General features: G+C 32.7%; 3 protein-coding genes across 3 annotated transcripts; all 3 read left to right on the forward strand.

Annotated features, from left to right (window-relative positions):
• The first annotated feature begins 212 nt into the window (after positions 1–212).
• LOC145630390 (uncharacterized) lies at positions 213–4,764 on the forward strand. The gene is made up of 5 exons (XM_081682653.1): positions 213–372; positions 1,369–1,601; positions 1,687–2,017; positions 3,326–3,727; positions 4,097–4,764. The coding sequence occupies exons 2-5, from the start codon at positions 1,444–1,446 to the stop codon at positions 4,445–4,447; spliced, it is 1,242 nt and encodes a 413-aa protein (XP_081538779.1). The 5' UTR covers positions 213–372; positions 1,369–1,443; the 3' UTR covers positions 4,448–4,764.
• Positions 4,765–12,404: 7,640 nt separating this feature from the next.
• On the forward strand, positions 12,405–15,825 carry LOC145630391 (fructokinase-2-like). Its single transcript, XM_081682654.1, has 4 exons — positions 12,405–12,836; positions 13,513–13,845; positions 14,402–14,518; positions 15,406–15,825. The coding sequence occupies exons 1-4, from the start codon at positions 12,438–12,440 to the stop codon at positions 15,559–15,561; spliced, it is 1,005 nt and encodes a 334-aa protein (XP_081538780.1). The 5' UTR covers positions 12,405–12,437; the 3' UTR covers positions 15,562–15,825.
• A 1,964-nt stretch (positions 15,826–17,789) lies between these two features.
• Positions 17,790–21,830, forward strand: LOC145631849 (putative fructokinase-4). Its single transcript, XM_081684052.1, has 4 exons — positions 17,790–18,292; positions 19,996–20,328; positions 21,270–21,386; positions 21,502–21,830. Exons 1-4 carry the CDS (start codon positions 17,858–17,860, stop codon positions 21,634–21,636), a joined length of 1,020 nt encoding a protein of 339 aa, XP_081540178.1. The 5' UTR covers positions 17,790–17,857; the 3' UTR covers positions 21,637–21,830.
• Positions 21,831–22,220: the final 390 nt, after the last annotated feature.

The following is a 22,220-nucleotide window of genomic DNA, read 5'->3' on the forward strand; positions in this document are numbered from 1 at the left end:
ACCCAAAGGGTAAACTCGGTGGAACAAAAAAAAAAAGGAGTAGCATGTAAAATTTCCCTTTTTTAACCCTCTGTCCCTGGCCTGTTCTCATTGACTGACTGAACTCACCTGAATTGAACTGAACTGATGAACTGGACTGAATTGAATTTCAACGTAAGAGAATATACCTTGAATTTCACTTTTATGTACGCACCACACCTGTATCTCTCCTTCATTGTAGCATACTCTGTGTTCTCCATTGTAGCGGCTTCTGAACTTTCTTTATTCCATTGGGACTAATTCTGAGCTTCATATCTTCCATTGAAGGATACCCTGAGCTCTCTATTGGAAAAGATTCTAAGCTTTCTCTCTTCCATCGAACCAGCTTCTGAGGTAACTTCTTTTTCTTTTTAAAATTCGAATTGTCAATTTCACAATCTAGGGTTTTGTTTCACACTCATTAATTTTATTGTCAGTATAGTTAATTTACGGAAGATTATTCAAGTATAGGTCTTATAATTACTGAAGCTATGAAAGATTATGACGAACAATTTGTTTTTAGCATTTTGTTTTGTGCAGTTTACATTAATATTCTTAATCAAGAAGAATAATTTGTGATTTTTATAGCATAATTTGATAATTGTGTTTAATTTGGTTGCTAATGTGTTGCAATTTTGGTGCCAAATCGAAATTACAACCCGAACCTTGATGATGTTATTGGAGCCTGACATGAGCTTGGGTTTTTAGGCCCATTGAGCTTTGATCCTAAGCCTGAGCCGAGCCTACCGAATCCCGGTTGAGCTCGATACGAGCCGGCTGTTCCTATTATTCGGGCTTGGCTTGAAGCCTTAGCACCACTAATGAACCCAGTTAAGAATTGTGCTGATTAGCAAGGAATCAATACCATTGAACCACTTCAACCATTTTGTGTTAGGTTAGAAACTATGAAAATGCCAAAATGGGACTTTTCTCCCTGGCCAGGGCGGCCGCCCCGCCTGCATTAAAGATGGGACTGAGCAGGTTTAGATTCTTAATAAGAAATCGAAGGGTACTGGCTACTTCAAATGTTCAAATTTCTAAATATATTAGATGAGTGGGACAATATATGAAACATTTTGTAATCACAGAAGATAAATTTGTTTATATAATGCTTCACATCTTATCAAATGGAAACATGGGAATTTCTAGTGTTTCACTTTTGTATTCAGTTTTGTGTGTTGATCATCCTATCATTCTCGATGCAAATTAAGGTTTTATTTTCATTATGAAATTCATACTTTGGTTCTTCAACAGGTGACTGCGCTATACTGCAGTTGCTGATATCGTACTTCATAATTATACAATCTACCCAAACTGTAGTATCTCATAATATCCTGTAATTGATTACAGACTGAATTTTGGTAGTATGGTCGCAAGAGAAGTTTGGGAGGTACAGGGATGCTTTGGAACATGACAATGCAGTAGATGGTGATACAGTTTTTAGAATGGGAAGATTACTTGATTAGGACGTGTCCATTTTCCTTTTTTCACATGGCAAGTTCTTGCTTTCACTGCCTCAGACGGGCTGCTAGGTTCTCTGTGTCACTATTGAATTCTTCTCAAATGGAATATCTTTCTCCTAGGTACTTTCTCCCTCTCAACCCTCATCCTCCAAAACGCATCACTCACTACTTTCTTTATTTCCTTACCTCTTTCTTCTCCATCCAGGTTGACAGTGCATAATCCTCGACTAATGTGGAGAGCTTGTAGACCAATGTGTTTTTCAAACCTATCGAATCACTTTTTAGCTTCTCGGAATCTCAGTTATGGCACAGTGAATTTGGTTATATCTCAAGGAAAACCTAAATTCGAAGTACAAGAAGTAGATCCTCCAAAGAAAGACAAGTGGAAGACGAAGAAGAGGCTCAAGATGCAGAGGTTGAGAGAGAAAAAAGAGAGGAAAGCAGCAAATAGGAGGGATCCACGGCGTCTCACTGTTAAGAGAAAGAAGCAAAAGTTTGCTAACGTTGAGGATAGGATCAAAGATAAGCTGGAAAAGGTATCCTTGTTATCATCGAGTATTGCGTACTAAGCTCTGCAAATGTTTTTCTTGTTCTTTTTTGTTGAATCTTGTTTGGTATGTGCATCTTTTGCGCAGGGTTTTTCATGTTATACTTCCTTTTGGTATCTTCTGTGTGGGTATAACCTTCTGAGTTTTTAGAGAAACCCATGTAGGATTTTTCAAGAAAATAAAAGTTTATAGTAAAAAAATTTCTATAAAATCCCTCAGAAGAACCATGAAACTCTAAGTAGTATGGTCCACAATCATCGATACCAAATTGGTTGGCAAAGGTATCTGTAGTGCTTGTAGTATGTGCTAAATGGCTTCTGATAATTTACTCTAATTGATGATGAAGTGCCCTTTTTAATGTTCTTTTCATGCATTTTTTTTTTTTTTTTACTGCAAATTAGCTTCCCTGCTTATTGGCTTTTTTTTTACTTGTTAACTTCTTTGTCATTTGAGTGGTGTGGACTTCTACCTGGTTGATTGGTTGAATAATAAATTGATACTCCGCATAAATTTGTAATTTTAACTGCAAACTAATACCCTATACCATATCGTATATCATCAATTTAAAATTTCAATTTAAACATTAAATATTAAACGAAGTAGCCAGAGAACTGGAGATTCCGTCTCAGACTCTCAGTTTAATAAATCTACCGGTGAGCCAGAGCCATTTCATTCAGAGTGGTGCAGAATCCTACAGATGCTTTGGAAATTTATGATTTATTATTTCTGTGATTGTAAATTTTTGGCTGACTCCTTTTGCGTTAATTCATTTAATGATTTATAGAGACGATTTTTTCCTTCAATATATCTTTGCCTTTTTTTCCCTCTTTCACCGTACAAGGTTACCCATGCTTTTCTAGATTAAAGAATATACATTTTTACTACTTCCTCCACCCCAACATGAAGTTCCTCTTCCTAATTGGCGTGGATAATAAGAGTGCCCAAATGAATATATTTTCCCTTAGCATGCAAAACTCGAATTATCGATGGGACATATTTGAGAATGCATGCACCTCTACAACCCTCCAAATGAGAGTGAACTTCAGTTTGGGACATCCTATAATAGTTGTATGGAGTATAACTTTATTTTAAGAGGTATATAGAATTTTGTGGTTCTTTGTTTCTTTGACCTGGCTAAATATATCTTCATTGTCTTGCACTTTATTTGCACACTCTAGGTTCATTTTCTGACTGGATGCCCTTTCTTAAAAGTTCATGGTTGGACAGGAGTAGCTTATTCATTGTCTAACTTTATTTGACATTGACAGATAATTTCCTTTCTTTCATCCCTTGCAGGCAAAAATCAAAGAGGCTTTACTGATTGAACGCCTCAAAAAGTATGAAGTTCCGAAGGTTCAGGGTCCTGTTGTTCAACCACATAAGCTTAATGGCGAGGAGAAGTTCTATTTTAAGAAGATGGCTCAGAAAAGGTCTAATTATGTTCCAGTTGGTAGAAGAGGTGTTTTCGGTGGTGTCATTCTCAACATGCATATGCATTGGAAGAAACATGAAACAATAAAAGTCATCTTTAAGCCTTGTAAACCAGGCCAAATTCATGAATATGTGCAAGAAATAGAGAGATTGAGTGGTGGGATAGGAATACAAATAATCGGAGATGACACAGCTATATTCTACAGAGGAAAGAACTATGTGCAGCCGGAGGTCATGTCACCCATTGATACATTGTCCAAGAAAAGGGTGTGTTTCCACAACCATATTTTTATGCATTCTTTAAACTTTTCTTTTTTTCTTTCTATCATGGGGAGTAGTATATATCTACTGATCCCAGCATCTAGCTATATCATTATTTGGAAACTTAAGTAGAATAGGTATGACCGTATGAGGAATTTCAGCCGCAGATCTTCTCAATCTGACTAGGTTAAAAAATTTGCTACATTTTATTACATGGAATCTTGAGAAGACTAAAACTGAAAAGATGTATGCAGTATGCATTATCATGACTCATGAGATATGGAAGATGATCTGGTACTCTTATGCAGGAACCTCAGAAGTAGGCTTTCATATTAGATTGGTGGTTCAATATTTCTTAACTTTTTCTGTTGCCAGGCCTTGGAGAAATCCAAATATGAGCAATCACTGGAAACTGTGAGACACTACATTGCAATTGCTGAGAAGGAATTGGAGCTCTATTACAGGCATATAGCACTGTATGGTAGTTCAGACAAGCAGAACCACAGTACAACTGCTCAAAATTCATTAGAAGATGCAGATGATAATGTAAATCTTCATTTCATTAAAAGCGAGACTCTTGAGTCTTCCCTTGATTCTGGCAATCCTCAAATAAAATATGATTCCTCGGACCAAGAATTAAATGGTACTGGAAATGTGTCTTCCAGTGAGACAGAGCAAGATGATGACTGCATGTCTGATGATGATCTGGATTCTGCAAAGAGATAAATCTTTTACAAAATGTAAGAGGCCATAGTGCATGATTGCATTCAGGATCCAGCTATAATCGCAATGTTGCAAGCTGTTATTCTGCAAGTTATTCAACCCTGATCATGCTTTCTTATGGTCAGTCATCATCTCATATTTATGGATTCCGGCTTAGGTAAATACTCTGTATATATACACCTAGAGCAAAGTTTTTCTTGGAACTGTTCATTTTTTCTGCATTTGTCAGTCATGTTCTTTCTTTGAAATGGCGCTCTTGCATCTGGATTAATCTACTTCTAGTAATTTTTCTGAAATTTTCAAGAGTATTTCACCAATACAATTCCTGAAATTTTTCTAGTGTACTTTGTATTTTTTGTGAATAGCAACTATTTAGGGTAATGCTATATGTAGCCCTAAGCATTAAATACACTCTTGAAAATTGTATAAAATTAGAAATTTATGACAAAAACACGCGTAAATTAAAGTAATTAGTGTTTATATTTTTATGATTTCTTAACTTTTTACGATTTTCAAGTGTAAATTTAATACTTAAGTGTAACCCTAAGGGCTATGTGTAGCATTTTCCATAAATTAATGTACTATGTATAATCACAACGTGCTTTGAATGATGCAAGCTCAATGCTTCTCTCATTTTCTTTTAGCTGGTTTTGCATACAAGCAGAATTACAATCTTCTCCGTTCTGTTTGGGTATTTCATCACTTCATATTTCAGTGTAATTTTCCTTTCGCTGCTAGTTTCTGTTAATATTCGAGCCTCTCAACTTGTATATAAATTTGGCCTATATAGAAGATTTGTACCAGACTTCTAAACTCAAGCATTTTTAGAAGCCAAGTGCTTCTTAGGCCATGTTTACTTTGTATGAAAAAGTGACTTCTGAATTCTGAATTGGATTTTATTTTTCCAGAACTTCAAGGGTTCTAGATTTGAAACCTGTGTAGTCTAACCTGATTTGATCGGATCCGTTCTTATGTAATCGACTAATTGAGTTCAATTTGAACTAATCAAACAAAGATTACAACTTCAGGTGTATCGTCGTTTGTCAGTTGATATGGAAGGAAGTAGACTCAACAAACTCTTGGGAAGATTTGATATAATAGTTCAGATTTCTTTGTTAATTTTTGTAATTGGTCCTTTGCACCGGAATGATTTGGACCTTTATGCTAATTATGAAATACTCTTGCCATCTTACATTCGTATGACTGACCTTGTGTAGTGATATTTTTCCTAACAAAACAATAATAAAAAATAATTTAAAAAAAAAAAAATTGTTTTTAGAAAAATAGAATATTAAATAGATTTTTTTTTTTTTTTTTTTTTTTTAAGATGCAGGGAGTAAATGATTCATAATTATTTGAAAATCTGATTTGAACATCTTTGTGTGGAGGTCCTTTAACTTTATTACTCCTTACAAAATTGCAAACCTCACTTTTTAAGAGGTTTCTTATGCTAATATTCAAGGCTAGCTTTGCTAGCTTTTATGCTTTTATCTATCATCTAGCGTGTTGTACAAATTAATAATACTTTTTGCCTTTTTTTTCGTTTGACATGTTTTAACTTTTGGCACATATTTATAAGCTCTACTTTAATTATCTTTTGTGATTAAAAGTTTGTTTTCTTCAACTTGATTTCTGTTCAGTTTAGTTCCTAATTTTTTTTCTCTCATAAACAAGTCAGTTAACCTCAATTCAATATAATTCAGTTTAGTTCAGTAATCAAAGTAGGCCCTTAGACCCTATTTGACAATGTTAGCTGTTTACATTAGCAGTTTTGACTTGTTGATTGTAATTAGTTGTTTGTATAAATTTTTTTAGTCTCCTACTCTCCTCATATGAGATTTGATCGTATTTTTGAGATAAGGACATAGGGCGTGTTCGGTGCTAGCGTTTGATTATATTTTAGGTAGCTTTTAGTGGTTTGACAAAAAAAAATTGGCAAAGTAGTGGTTAGGGTAGCTTTTAGTGGTGGATGTAGCTTTTATGAAAAGTTAGAAAGATTAGCTTTTGAAATAATGGGTAGCTTTTGAGGTACCTGTTGAAAATTTAATCTATAATTTTAAAAATAAAATATTGATTTTTATATGTAACAGCTAGTCAACCGCTACTTTACTGAACACTTTTATTTAAATTATTTATCTTCACAGCTAACAGCTTGTTGACACCTAATAGCTACATACACAGCTACCAACTACATCCACAACTACAGCTACTTTCACCACTATATTTTTCCGAACACGTCCTTAGGAGGAACCTGATCAAACTCCAACGCTTAAGGTTTTTTTTTTAATCTAGTGTTTGCGATGAAGGGGGTAAATAGTACTAATAATACGTGTAATATTGTATGCTTTATTTGATGTCAATGTAATTATGGCATGAGCTGTAACAGCACTTTATCTCAAGTCCATAAAGCCTGGCCTTTATTCTGTTTGTAGATACGGCAAGTTAGGCTTTTGGTGGACGGACATGCTTTGCCACATTAATTAACTTGTTTTAAGGAATCTAATTATCACTACTTGGCTAATTCCCATTGTTTCCTTTGTGAAGTGTTTGACATCCTTTTTCTTTGTTTAAGCATTAAGCTTTGAATATATTCTGGTAAATTGAAAATAGAAAGAAGAACTTCAGTTAAAAAAGAGGGAACAAAACTTACTAAGCTAGTGGATTTCAACTAAGAAGGTTAAAAAAAAAGTGCCACTTCTCCAAAACCTTATTATAAAGGATGAAAAGGAAATGTGGATCTTCTCCCTTCAACCCTTCTTTTCCATAAATTTTCTTTAGAAGAATAAGTACATAACAAAATAAAAGTTAGAACAATCTTCTTTCAAGACTAACTTTATTTTTCACCAACCTAAGCTTGGTCTAGTGGTAAGATTGTCACCTTCTAACCTTGAGGTTGGGAGTTTAATCCCCACTAGAGACACTTTTGAGGGTGGGATCCCTTACCCTTCTCCTTTACTCTCAAAGTGTTTGATCCGCAAATATCGGATTAAAAAAACCGTGAGGATTGAGGTAAAGTTAGTTTGTTAACTTTTTGCCATTTGTAACTCTTTTTCCTTCTATATTTGGACCAATATTTCGTTGTGTAATTCTAAAATTCTTTGACAAATGTTTATGAATGTGATTGCCCACCACTGAATAATAGGACCATTATTTTCATATATCATTGTCATATTATAAACATTATAGTATGTATATTGTCAGCTTTTCACCCATGATCCTTTATTTTTTTAGCTCCTGCCTTGTGTACGAAGGATTTTCTTTTATACTTTTCCACTTCAATTTGTCCCATTATTTCTAATCATACACTTTAATTTGGAGTTTTTGATAAAGATAAATAATTTTGTTATGGATTTATGAGAAGGTTGTAGATGTCAACATGCAATAATGCATCTAAACTCTAAAGACAACGGTTTATTTTTGTTTGTTTTGAGAATATTTGAGAAAGACCCTGTTCCAAAAACTTTTATAATCTAAAGGCCAGGCTAATTAAAGAAGCAATGAATATCTAATAAAGTATTTAATTTACCATCAAAGCCTCCAAAAAGGCATAATTATCAAGAATAATTTGTTTTAGCATCATTAGATGCATGATCATATAAGCAAGAAATTCCTTGCTTTAGTTTCAGTTTGATCTCGCTATTTATTTATGGGAATTACTTGCTTGAATATGCTTAAGAAACCTAGCCCATTTAAGTTTGTGAACAATTCCATCAAATTTGAACATGTTTTATATGTTACATAGCTTTAATGCGGGTCTAATTTGTTAACATTATTCGCATTTGTTATATCAATTTTATGTTTTTCTATCATAGAAATTAACTTTCAAAAAATAATCGAAGTTTGATTTATACAAAGTTTGCAAACGAGACATATAATTGAATTGAAGCTCAATTGTTAATAAAAATAACTCAAAAATATATACTTTGTATGTTGATAGAAAGAGTTTGATTAAACTCCACTATATATCTTGAGTAAATTTTCAAAATTTTATTATTGGAAGAAAGCTTTTTCAAGAAATGGTTTTGTATACAATTGAAATGCATTGGAAGGAGAGAGTTTAGTCAAGTTAAGGTGTTGTTCAATTCACCTTTAAAAAAAATATTTAGTAAAAATAATTTTAGTTCAGTAAAAATCAGTAACTCTAAAGAAAAAATATAATAAAAAATTAGTAAAAATAATTTTAGTTTATTAAAAATAATTTTAGTTCAGTAAAAATAATTTTAGTTCAATAAAATTAATTTCAGCTCAGCAAAAATAAGGTGAAGTGAACGGGACCTAAGCCTAAAAATATTTTATCATAAAACCAATTACTTTGTATTAATTATACAATTAGGGCATGTTCACATTTACTTAATTTCAATTCAGTTCAGTTCAGCTCCAATCAGTTTAGTTCATTTCAGTTTAGCTCCTAATTCCCTCTCTCATAAAGTATTCATTTCAGCTCAGTTCAGCTCTAATCTGTTCAGTTCAATTTAGTTCAGCTCATTTCAGTAAATGTGAACAGGCCCTTAGTAGCCTACCAATTTTATTTAGTGGTCATTTTTTTAATTTTTAATTTCTAGAATAAAAATTAGTCTCAACTCACATTACATGTAGTGTGACATAGATAAGGGTCTGTTCACATTTACTTAATTTCAGTTCGGTTCAGTTCAGTTTAGCTCCAATCAGTTCAATTCAATTCAGTCCAGTTCAGCTCCCAATTTCCCTCTTTAATAAAATATTCTTTTCAGCTCAATTCAATTTAGTTCAGTTCAGCTCATTTTAGTAAATGTGAACAGACCCTTAAATTTAGACTTTGGTACGAGTAACACATTTAAATTTGCAAATTGTTGGGGTCCAATAATTCCTTGTTTTTTCAACTGAACATCCTGCGGCAGGGGCTCATGTGATTAAAACCGTGGGCATTGAGTTTTAACGTCCCACCACATCGCCCATGAGAAAAGAATATACCAGTAGAAGTAATAAGTTGTTGCACATAAATAATTATTGAATAATGTTTTTGTTTGGTTTTATGCATGTACAGTACCTTTTTAATTAAATTAATTCTGTTTCACGTGGTTGTTCCAATCTCGTATTTTAGACTTAAATTGTTACAAGATTCTACTTATACAATTTAAAAAATACCATTAATAAGCTTATCATCAAAATAAATTAAAGAAGAATATAGTTATATAGGTCTATAAAATAATTGTTTTAGGAAAAAAAAATAAATTGTTTTGAGGGTTGTGGTGGTTACTTACAACCTAATAGGCCAGACTTACAACTTGCTCCTACCCTCACGTTTATATATCGTGCAATTTCAAGTCAATCGAGTACAGACTATAAAGTCCAAAGTTTGAGATAAACTAAACCAAATTAGAAACACTTGCGTGGACCCGGTTCACAATAATATTAGAAAATGGTAAAAATTACTTCAGTTACTCACAAAACTTGTAAACTCTTTTTGTTGCAGTTTACAAGTGTATGTAGTGAGAAAAATTAATTTGTGAGTATATAGGGGATATTTTATCACTTTAAGTTTGTTGTTAGTAAATAAATCAAAATTAGAAAATATTAAGGTTATTTTGAAAAACACTCCTAAATTTAAGATTACCTTATACTCCATTTGATTAAGTTTTCTAAACAAGATAATTATTCTATTCCAATTTGGTACTCCATACTTGGTATGATTCGATTCCAAATTAAAGAAGTTGCGAGTTGATATTCTTACCAAGATTAGAAATTTTGATTTATTGGAGTATTAATTACTTCGTACTTAAATAGGACTTAAGATTTGCAATAAATACTCAATCAAAATTATTTTTACCCTCACATTTAATTATCCAAAATAATACTCATACTATTACTATATGTCTATACCTACCTTATCCTATGCTCCGTATTTTTATTTTTATTTTTTTTGTGAGTTAAGATTAATCGAATGTACGCATTAATAATTAATACAAATACTCCGTATTAATTATTAATGCATACATTCGATTAATCCTATTTTATCTATATTAAAATATTTTAGACAAAAACATTTTCCAAAAGAGGTAGTTTGCATTAATGTAAAAATAAAGATTTAGATTCATCTTTATTAAGTGCATTTATTTAAACAACATTTTGAGTATAGAGTAATCATGCTGTAGTAAATAAAATTGATAAATATTAAGATAAATTAAAGTTATAACCCAACCATAAGTCCTTGTCCAAAAAAAAAAAAAATTAAAATAAAATAAATAAAAAAATAAAATAAATTTGTTTAAGGTGTTAAATATTGCCGGCAAAAATGATCAAAACCGCCTACATGTATTGTGAATGGACAACCATGCCCTTAGTAATTCACCACTATATCTTCCCTAGTTCCCTCTTGCCACCAATTATTAACACCACCACCCTAATCGGCGACGACCACCACAACCACTCTGACCAACAACAGCCACCACCACCACCACCTTGATCGACGACCCACAACATCCTCCTCAATGACAACCCGCCACCTTCCCTCGCCGATGGTAAGGTGGTGGTTTTTTTTTATTTCCGACAATCGCAGTAACCGGAGCCCAAAATCGCTTGCCATAATCAGTTATCGGTCACGGTAACCGATTTTGGGCTCCAGTTACCTTGGTAACCGTTACCATGCACGGTAATTGGAGCCCAAAATTGGTTACCACCGCGTCGGTTACCAGGCACGGTAACCGGAGCACAAATCGGTTACCGAGTGGGCTCCGGTTACCACGGTTGTCGAACATAAAAAAAAAACCCACCACCTTTCCACCGGCGAGGGAAGGTGGTGGGTTTTCATTATGGGGGATGTAGTGGGTCGTCGATCAGGGTAGTGGTGGTTGTCGCCGATCGGAAGGGGTGGTGACTTGTGAGTCGTTGGCCTGGGGAGGATAAGGAGTGGTGAGTGACTGGGGAGGATAAGGAGTGGTGAGTCGCTGAGGAGGATAAGGGGTGGTGAAGTAGTAAGGGCATGGTTGTCCTTTCACACCAAATGTTATTGGCGGTGGTGATCATTTTTTTACGGCGGTGTTTAGCGATCCCTTTTTTCATATTGTAATTTTTTTACAATTGATTTTATTTTTTACATATATTTTTTTTCATTTTTATTATGATTTTCTTAAATAGAATCAATTTTAATTCGATTCATACCAATAATGTTGAATTTAAAACAAATAAGGTTTTGTTGCAACGGATAAATTTTCACAAAAATAATCCTTTTTTGAATTTTTGCAACCACACAAAATAAGTATCCTCCATGAATACATGATAACAAATATCCACTTCATTACACAAATAGGTATACTTTGCGTGCAGCAAGATGTTAAACTTAGTAAGTAAACGATCTGTTTTTTCATACTTCGTATTATTTAAGTAATTTTGGTTTTGTTTATCACATAACAAAAAATGTTACATACAATATTTTAGAGGAAAACTATGTCAATTTTCAAACAATTTTGACGAAACAAGTTTGGTTAATTTCATATACTTCGTATAATAAGTTTACCTTAAACAAATTCAGTTTATTTCAAACAATAATTTTAAAAGTTTGGATAATAACTTAATATAAATTCAATTTAGGACTTGTTCTGATTAACTGAACTGAACTTATTGGAGTTGAACTGAACTGAATATTTTATGAGGGAAAGAAATTATGAACTGAACTGAACTTATTAAAACTAAATGTTGGAAGTAACGTTATTGTTTAACTAGCTAGGCTAATAGCCAATTATGCTTTAATGTTGCATAATAAATAACATTATACTATAAAAGAATTAAAAATATGTACTACATACATACTATTAAATGCTTTTAAAAATTAACAATTGCACAACTATAAAAAGTAGTGGACAACGTCCGGACTACTTACTAGTTATTTCCCTTAAAAAAAACCCACATCCTCTTTAATTACCTGCATGAGTGGCTCCATCAATCACCCTTTTCTTTCCAATACTCTATGAACTCTCTCTTTTCTCTTTAGTTCCCACCTTTTCTTTTTCTCTCAACAATGCCAAAAACCAACAAAAATGGCTTAATAGTGTGCTTCGGAGAAATGTTGATCGATTTCGTTCCAACAGTCTCCGGCGTTTCCCTAGCCGAAGCGCCGGCATTTCTTAAGGCACCCGGTGGCGCTCCTGCGAATGTTGCCATCGCTGTTTCGAGGCTCGGTGGTAAAGCTGCTTTTATTGGAAAACTCGGCGATGATGAGTTTGGTCATATGCTTGCCGGAATTCTCAAGAAAAACGGTGTTTCCGGTGACGGGTTGAGGTTCGATCAAGGTGCAAGAACTGCCCTTGCTTTCGTTACTTTGAAAGCTGATGGTGAAAGGGAATTCATGTTTTATAGGAACCCGAGTGCTGACATGCTTCTTACTCCTAATGAGCTTAACCTCAACCTCATTCGTTCGGTACGTAATTTTTATTTTCTTTCGAAACATTAATAGTAGTAACACCGATCAATAGGTATGTGGCATTTTTTAGTATGCATAACAAGGAAATCACGTTAATTATATTATATTACACTAAGTAAATTTGGTGTTAAAGTGATTCACAAGAGCGAGTGATGGAGAATCGAATTCAGAAAATCCCGTAATCGAGACGAAAAGTCTAACCACTTGAACTATCCCACTTTGATATTACATACAATGCGTAATTCGGTATAGCTATCATTTTTTTTTTTGACGGGATAGTATAACTAACAAGTTTAAGAATTTGAGAGTGAAGAATAGCTCAAGTTGTTAGAGCTTCCCTCCTGATTTCAGATTCTCACCCCCGCCCTGCTCTCTAAACACCAAAAAAAAATAAAAACAATTTTAAGAATTTATTTTATTTTTTCAGTAATAATTTTGTAATAGTAAATGTAACTTTACGTGACTAGATAACCTTGGGATCATTTAAAACAACTGTACAGGTAGTTTTGTTAGCGTAATTATTCAAAAATTGAGGACGATGTAATAATATTTGTTATAATTCGCCCAAATTCTTGAATTAGACGGTTTGATTTTGTTCATTACAACTTTAGTGTATTTATTAAATTAGATAAAAGTCTAACAATAAGCACTTTTTATGTTGCTTCATATGTAGGCCAAAGTATTTCACTATGGTTCAATAAGTTTAATCGTCGAGCCATGTAGATCAGCTCATCTAAAAGCAATGGAGGAAGCCAAAAAGGCCGGAGCATTGCTCTCGTATGATCCCAACCTTAGGCTGCCTTTGTGGCCTTCGGCGAAGGAGGCTCGTGAGAAGATCTTCAGCATTTGGGACAAGGCCGACGTGATCAAGATCAGCGATAACGAACTCGAATTTCTTACAAAAAGCAACACCATCGATGATGCTATGGCGTTGTCGTTGTGGCATCCTAATTTGAAGCTTCTCTTGGTCACTCTTGGTGATCATGGTTGTAGATACTACACCAAGGTAAAGAAAATATATTATTCGATAGATATTAATATAAAGTTTCATAATATTACTGTTATTTAATTTTTATTACTCGTAATATTTAATTATATGAAAATAATGTCTAATTAGCTAGTGAATTTGCATGTGTGTAAAGGTTGACTGTTTCAATTATACTGAGACAAAGAAAGTATAAAAAAAATTTATTTCTTCGCTCGTTACATTAGTTGTAAAAGTTTCTTAGCTATGTACCATTTTGTTTACTTCGTATAAGAGATTCGGGTTTACGCACTGTAACCCAAATTATTAGGAGGATATGTAGAAGGGTTGTTGGGATGTCTAGTTTATAAGGTGACTACTAGATACTCGAATAAATCCTAGCAAGAACAAGACAACCAAATATATGGACCACGATTTTAAAAATTTGTACATGTATCATGATTATGTATATTTTAATCATCTATAATCATGCCAAGTGGAAAATTAAAAACGATAATATAGAATTTTTTGCTTATTTAAGTGCAAGTCTAAGTCAAAGTAGTCATTAAATAATTCTATTTTTTTTTTTGTGTTACAGAAATTCAAGGGAAGTGTAGACGCTTTCAAGGTGAATGCAATTGACACAACCGGTGCTGGGGACTCCTTTGTTGGTGCCTTATTAGGCAAAATCGTTGATGATCAGTCTATTATCGAGGTAAATTCTTATCTATATACTTGTTCTTCAATTTGATCATGTGTACTGTATTGAGACAATTTTAGCACGCAATATTTTATATGACTATGTTTAATCGTAAAAACAGTTTGTAAATATTAATAGTATCAAAAGTCAACATGTGTTGTCTACAAAATAATAGAGGAGGTAATGAAGTAGACACTATATTCTCACTTAAAAAAGTTCATGATAATTATTATTTAAAAAGAATATGTAGGTCTAAAATACGAAATATATATGATTATCAATATAAAGTCTAAACTAAACTTCTTAAAATTGTTGTTTATATATTTTCATTTTGCATGTTTGTATTTTTAGTATCGATAGGTTTTTATTTGTTGAGTTGATTTGATAAATTTAAGCTCGTTTTGAAAAGTACAAAGACTAGAATAGACCCGGTCTACAATAACTTATTGTAGACCCAACATTCTTGTATACCATACGAATGTGATTATATCATACAAGATGTGATTATATTACTACAAAAGTCATTATATCATACAAAAGTGATTATATCATTTTGAAGCTGTTATGTAAATGTATAACTCAAAAAGTGAATTTATCATTATAAAAAGTATCAAATAGTAAATTACATCATTTTAAAACATGATTTTTAAATTTTATCGTCCTAAAGATAATTATATAATCTCATTAAATAGTTTAATATGAGATTATATAATTCAAAATATGACTCACAAAAAGATAATTATATCATCTAAAAAAGTGATTATATCATCCAGAATGTGATTATATTATTTGAAAGTGTCAAATTTTGGGTCTACAATAATTTATTGTAGACCGGGTCCATACAAGACCAATTGAAAAGAAAAATATTGTCATTTGACTATAAATCTCATGGATTTATTCAGGATGAACCACGATTGAAGGAAGCTTTAAAATTCGCCAATGCATGCGGAGCCATTACAACCACCAAGAAGGGTGCAATCCCCGCTCTTCCGACGGAAGCCGATGCTTTGGAGCTCATCAAGAAGGCGTCTCAGTGGAAGACGATACACGTACAATAAATGTATGCGATGCCCAAATAACATATGTAATAAAGTTTTTTTTTTTTTTGGACGAACATATATATGAAATAAAGTTGTACAAATACAATTGATGTATGCGATGCCCAAATAGCATATGTAATAAAGATTTTTTTATTATTATTATTTTTTTTATGATCATATATGTCCAAATAACACGTAGAGGAGGAGAATTTGGTCCACAAATAAGGCTTAGAAGCTTCTATATTAAAATCAATTGGCAATAGTAGGAGTTACTCCTCAACCTTATAAAGTGGAACCAACTTTCATCTTTCTCCAATGTAGGAAATTCACAAGTAGGCTACAATGGGTTTCAAGTTTTCAACACCATGTTGCTAGCGTTTTTTGGATTTATGTAGCGAAATATCACTACTTCACTAGATAAACGATTTTTGTTTAACATGTTGATGAATTGGGACAAATAAGGTGATGTAACATAGCCTTGTAGAACAATAGAGTAATGTGAAGTATTGTTCAAAAAATTAAAACTTTTCTAGTATCGACCAACCATAGTATATGACTCCGTAATAACAATTAAAAAATATTCAGATAAATTTAAGAAATAATAATGGTCATATGGGTAGTAATTAAATCCAATGTTATCCAAAATTAACCAATTAATTAGAAATGGATAAAATAATATAATTAATCCCATCCACCAAACCCACAAGTTGAAAACATCATGAGACAACGACACTTGGCATTCTAACTTTTCGCCAAGTGTTGCGCCATGTAGGATAGAGTTACACATAATTCAATTTGTAGGATAAAAAAGTTCGTTTAGAATTCTATTTTCAATCAAATTTGGATAGAATTTTAAGATAAAATGGTTAATTTAGAGTTTTATTTTCGATAAAGTACCAATATTTACAAATTGAATTATAATTTTATTCAAAAAATAATTACATTATAACTCTCATAAATTATCATATAATTTTATTTTTTGTATCATAATATTTTTTTGGAGCGAAGGAATTAGTTCAAAATGTACCACATCTATTATTTATAATATATTCTAATCAATTAAAATAATAATACTTCAAAATCTAATATAATTTTACTACTGTGTGTAAACCTACCCATCAATCGGTCGGATCACGAGTCATTTCGGACAGAGTCATTATTTCAGGTTACGGGTAAAGAAATGTTTTCACCAATATTATTATTATTAGTCATTATATGTCCACTACATAGTTTAAATTGTCACAAAATTAAAACACATAATTTCCTAACTAAATTTGTATCAATGATATGTTTTAAAATTTGACATATAGATTAAAAATTAATCTTAAAATTCAATAAACAACCCGGGCATCGCACGGGCACAAAACTAGTAATAAATAAATCAATTGTACCTTGAATTATTAGAGCTTCCTTCCCAATTTCTAAATATTTTGGGATCGATTCTCACCCCTACCCTATGCCTCTCTAAACACTTAAAAAAAAATGCATGTTAAAAAAAAGAAATAAAAAAGAGGTAATAATGTAAATTTATTTTTCTACAAGATAATTGAAAATTTTATTTTAATTCTGAAAATCAAAGATTTTTTTTTTATTTATTTTTTATTCTGAAGAAAATCAAAGATATTTAATAATTGTAAGATTATTGCCAAATTAAAATGATCTTTCTATATACGGAGTACTTCCTTTTATCCCAATCTTAAAATTCTTTTTTTTTTTTTTTAAACGGCCCAATCTTAAAATTCTTAATTAATACATAATCTTTCCTAAAAAGAAGATAGAATACATTCTGTATGGAAATAAGTTTTAATTTACATTAAATTCCATACAGTTTATGTAAAGAAAAAAAAATTAAAAAAATCCATTCAGAACATATTCTATCCTATAATAATTCATTAAATTGATTGGAAATTTCTTATCTAATTCATCTTCTTATTGGGAGCATTAATCCTAATTGGATCAACACAAAATATGGTCCCACAATAACTTTCGTAAGTTTCAAGTAAAAAAATAAAAATAAAAAAATAAGAAAAACATCATCATGTATCATAATTATATCCAACCTAATCCTACCCACTAATTTTCACTATTAATCCCACTAATCCCTCCCAAATTAAAACTCCTAATAATAATATTTTCCTAATAAATCCCAAATTCTTAATTTTTCCCTTAAAATAAAAATCAACCAAAAATAGTCCTTAAAAATCCCACCCTCCTCTTTAAATACCCCCTTCCAATCACCTTCTTCTCTCCCAAATTTCAACTTTCTCTCTCTAAACATTCAACTTTCTCTCTCTACTTTCTTCCTCTCTCAACAATGGCAGAAACCAACAACAACAATGGCGGACTCTCAATCAATGGCGCCGATTCCAAAGGCTTAGTCGTCAGTTTCGGAGAGATGTTGATCGACTTTGTTCCGACAGTTTCCGGCGTTTCTCTCGCCGAAGCGCCGGGATTCCTTAAAGCTCCCGGCGGCGCTCCGGCGAACGTTGCGATCGCCGTCGCAAGGCTCGGAGGTAAAGCCGCCTTCGTCGGAAAACTCGGTGACGATGAGTTTGGTCTCATGCTCGCCGGAATTCTCAAGAAAAACGGTGTTTCCGGCGATGGTTTGACGTTCGATCAAGGTGCGAGAACTGCTCTCGCTTTCGTTACACTGAAAGCCGACGGTGAAAGGGAATTCATGTTTTACCGGAATCCAAGTGCCGATATGCTTCTTACTCCCGATGAGCTTAACCTCGATCTTATTCGATCGGTAATCTTTCTTTTCCTTTAAAACATTAATTACACCGATTTATGCGTGTTTATATTTGACGGAATAGTAGTATGAGTTTGTTTTATCGAGTGTGAATGAATGCGATCTAATTAATATTAGTAGATATGAACGTTTGTATAAAATTATATTAAAAAAAAAAATTAAAAGTTGACGTGGTTGTAGATATACGTCTTGATCAATTGACTTTAGTACATATGTTGCCTAAATAATTTTAATTTGATCATATTCGAAGTAATGTATACTTGTCTAGAACTTCATACCACGAGATCTAAATTATGTGTGGATTGGTGTTATTAATTCGTTAAGAACTTGTATAAGTCAGGCCGTCAAGGTACTAGGGTTGGTGCTTGTGGGAGGTAGTCGTACGAGTGTGGTAGATCTTTTGTCTGTTTGGTGTACAACTACAAAGGACTATGATTTTGCTGTTATGATTTTTTTTTTTTTGGATTTGTCTAGAAAATATTGTTAGAACTTAGAAGTCACGTGATATCACGCGCTAAATATTCGATGGATGTAAGTGGGACCCACTATTGCAGATGTATAGGAGTGTATCACATGGGCTCCACCTCCAAATCAGTAAATAACAATATGGAAAATATGGAATCCTTTGACTTTAAAAATAATTCATAAAATCAAGAACATTATTTTCAGATATAAATATACACATTAATTGATCGATTGCATGAACATTTTCTTGGTTTATTATGTGTATGAAAATGTGTTTAATTTTATAAGAAGTAGGTCTTAAAGAATCTAATTCTTTGAATTTTATAGGAAATTATGACAAGTAGTAGCCTGTCTTATTTCAAATATTTAATTAATTAAATTCAAGCTTTATTTCTGTCCTTTATTGAAGAATATATTCTAATACACCCTTTTCAATTTAGATACGGAAATAATAGTTACATATACTAATCGGCAAAACCCACTCGTGTGTCCGTAAAGGGTGTACATTTCTTGCTTGTACTCCGTAACTTCTTTGAGTACCAGAATTACTAATGCATTATGTATAGGATAACCAATTTGAGATTTTCTTCAAAGATTTGGTATAACAGTCCTAAAAACATTAACCCGTGATTTATTGAAAAAAGCAACAAGATTAAGATTATTGGTTCATCGTTAAATACGATGACAATTTACCAGAAAACAAGGGACCCACCTCATAATCAATTCTGTTGGTCCTACGTTAAGTTAAAGGGTCAGAAAACCAAGTGTTCTTTATATTAACGCCCTATTTCTTTGACGCTTTTTTTCTTTTTATTTGACACCGTCCCATTTGCCTTTTGTATTATTATTCAATAAACAATAATTAGTGAATAGTAATGTTAGGTTGATATGTAATCAAAGTGGACTTGCAATATAATTTAATTTGGACAAGTTGCATGCAAAATGACTAATTGCTTGTGTAATCAAATAATTAAAGAGTCAAGTTGTTAATTTTTAATATTTTTAGTAACTTTGTGTGACTAGATCACTTTGAACAAATTTTGCAGTTTTGTTTTCGTACATTGTTTGAAATTGTAACGATTAATTCGCGCAAATTCTTGTATTAGACTGTTTGAGTTCAATGATTCACGGCCTCAATGTTTATGAAATCGGATGATTAATGTTTGAATTTTTGCTTGACGATCCGATCATATGATTGATAAAAGTCTAATGGGTATTTTTGCTTCAAATTGCAGGCTAAGGTGTTTCACTATGGTTCTATTAGTTTGATCGTCGAGCCATGTAGGTCAGCCCATTTGAAAGCAATGGAGGAAGCCAAAAAGGCTGGAGCTTTGCTCTCATACGATCCCAACCTTAGGCTGCCATTGTGGCCTTCCGCCAAGGAGGCTCGTGAGCAGATCTTGAGCATCTGGGACAAGGCCGAGGTGATCAAGATCAGTGACAACGAGCTTGAATTCCTCACAGAAAGCAACACCGTCGATGATGCTACTGCAATGTCATTGTGGCACTCTAATTTGAAGCTTCTCTTGGTCACTCTTGGTGACCATGGTTGCAGATACTACACCAAGGTACACAACTCTTTCCTTAAGTCCACATTATGACATTGTATAATTGGTGTTTGTGATATATAATTCTGATTGTCTATATTGATTAATTAACAATCATATAATTTTCAGCATTACTCACCATATTCTATAATTAAATAATTGTTATACAGCATGATTATTACTGCATTACATTTGTACTCTGTAAATCATTAATTTAGCTTGGTGTTGAGGCATGACTAGTGTAATATATACGAAGTAAGTGCAAATGTACAATTTTTACATAGAATATCCCATGGCATGGACCACAACAACAACGACAATGACATTGCATGTGAGAACGACATTTAAATCTAATAATAGATGAAGTCATTTGTATGAGTTTCGTTGACATTAAGTCTTCAATAAAGTGTGATGTCCTTTTCCATGCTTCATGCAACATTTCAGTGTAAACCTTTTTATACTTATGTGGTATGGAACTTTATACTGGCTTGCCACCAGAATTAGGTCATATATACTTTCCCGTGGTTTTTGTTTTTGTTTTTGTTTTTTTTAAAAAGGGCGCGTATCAAGTTAGTAAACGCCAGGAACGACTCTTAATATACTATACTAAGAACCCGAGCACCCCTCAATAAACTATACTACTGAGTTGTGATAGTGTGTCGAATCTAAGCAATCAAAATTATTAGAAGATATGTAGAAGGGTTGTTGGGATGTTATTGTTGGGTCTTCTAGTCTATAAAGACAGATTACTAGATACTTTTATATATTCTAGCAAGAACAGGACAAGAAGAAATTGACCAGCAATTTTCAAATTTTGTGCATGAATCATGATTATGTATAATTTAATCATCTATAATATTGTGGGAAAATTTATAATTAATAGAATGTTCAATTATTAGGTGCAAGTCCAATATGTCTTAATCAAAGCCGTTACTAAATTATGATATTTTTTTGTGTTACAGAACTTCAAGGGAAGTGTGGAGGCATTCAAGGTGACTGCTATTGACACAACCGGTGCTGGTGACTCCTTTGTTGGTGCCTTGTTAGGCAAAATCGTCGATGATCACTCTATTATTGAGGTAAATTCTAATTCCCTCGATTATTATTTGTTTCCATACCTCAGTTTTAAATCTAAGTTCTGTTTTCCTAGTAAAAGTATCGCCTTCTAACTAGTATATGCCATGAAATTTTCAGGATGAACCCCGATTGAAGGAAGCTTTGAAATTCGCCAACGCATGTGGAGCCATTACAACCACCAAGAAGGGTGCAATCCCAGCTCTTCCTACAGAAGCCGAAGCTTTGGAGCTCATCAAGAAGGCTTCTCAGTGATTTCATACTGTTAGGGTGGTTAATTCATTTGTGTGTTAGATCTCTCTTGGTTTGCTTGGCTTTTTCGGGATTTGATTAGTGAATTGAAGAGAATTAGGAAGTGTTGGGGAAAATTCAACTCTAAAATTTTTCTCCATTGTGTAATGATAAACAAGTCTTTTACATAAGTATTAATAAATAAATATTTTGAATTATGCGTCGTTTTGCCATTCAAAGAGGCAATTATGGATGTCAATGGAGTGCTTTATTTTACCTTTCTAATTTTGAAACATTGTGGTTGAATGATTATTATGTGGGTCTAACTTCAAAAACAAGTCTTTAATTTGCTCGTTTTAGAAAATAAATACTCAAGTTTTCTTCTTATGCATAAGAACATTGTTAGCAACCACTTTTTTATGTTTAATTTAGAAGCAACTTCTGAAAGGTATATTTGTCTAAAACTGTCTAACTGACCACCTTCTTCTTTGTTGAGGTAACACAGAGTTAGACTAAAAGAGTTCAATTTGTTATTACCCTCTATTATTAAGTTATTATACTACTTCTGTCCTCTTTCAATTAATTCATAAAGGAAATTGAAGTTCAAG

This window comes from Chenopodium album, chromosome 5 (assembly GCF_948465745.1).
Source record: "Chenopodium album chromosome 5, dcCheAlbu1.1, whole genome shotgun sequence".
In the NCBI taxonomy this organism is placed as follows: Eukaryota; Viridiplantae; Streptophyta; class Magnoliopsida; order Caryophyllales; family Amaranthaceae; genus Chenopodium; species Chenopodium album.

Bases quoted from the DNA above. Each gene is read 5' to 3' on its own strand.
- LOC145630390 (XM_081682653.1), top strand. From the start codon at position 1,444: ATGGTGATACAGTTTTTAGAATGGGAAGATTACTTGATTAGGACGTGT. The intron at 1,602-1,686 runs GTACTTTCTCCC...TTCTCCATCCAG, and splicing joins ATGGAATATCTTTCTCCTAG to GTTGACAGTGCATAATCCTC. The intron at 3,728-4,096 runs GTGTGTTTCCAC...TTCTGTTGCCAG, and splicing joins ATACATTGTCCAAGAAAAGG to GCCTTGGAGAAATCCAAATA.
- LOC145630391 (XM_081682654.1), top strand. From the start codon at position 12,438: ATGCCAAAAACCAACAAAAATGGCTTAATAGTGTGCTTCGGAGAAATG. The intron at 12,837-13,512 runs GTACGTAATTTT...CTTCATATGTAG, and splicing joins ACCTCAACCTCATTCGTTCG to GCCAAAGTATTTCACTATGG. The intron at 14,519-15,405 runs GTAAATTCTTAT...GGATTTATTCAG, and splicing joins ATGATCAGTCTATTATCGAG to GATGAACCACGATTGAAGGA.
- LOC145631849 (XM_081684052.1), top strand. From the start codon at position 17,858: ATGGCAGAAACCAACAACAACAATGGCGGACTCTCAATCAATGGCGCC. The intron at 18,293-19,995 runs GTAATCTTTCTT...TTCAAATTGCAG, and splicing joins ACCTCGATCTTATTCGATCG to GCTAAGGTGTTTCACTATGG. The intron at 21,387-21,501 runs GTAAATTCTAAT...TGAAATTTTCAG, and splicing joins ATGATCACTCTATTATTGAG to GATGAACCCCGATTGAAGGA.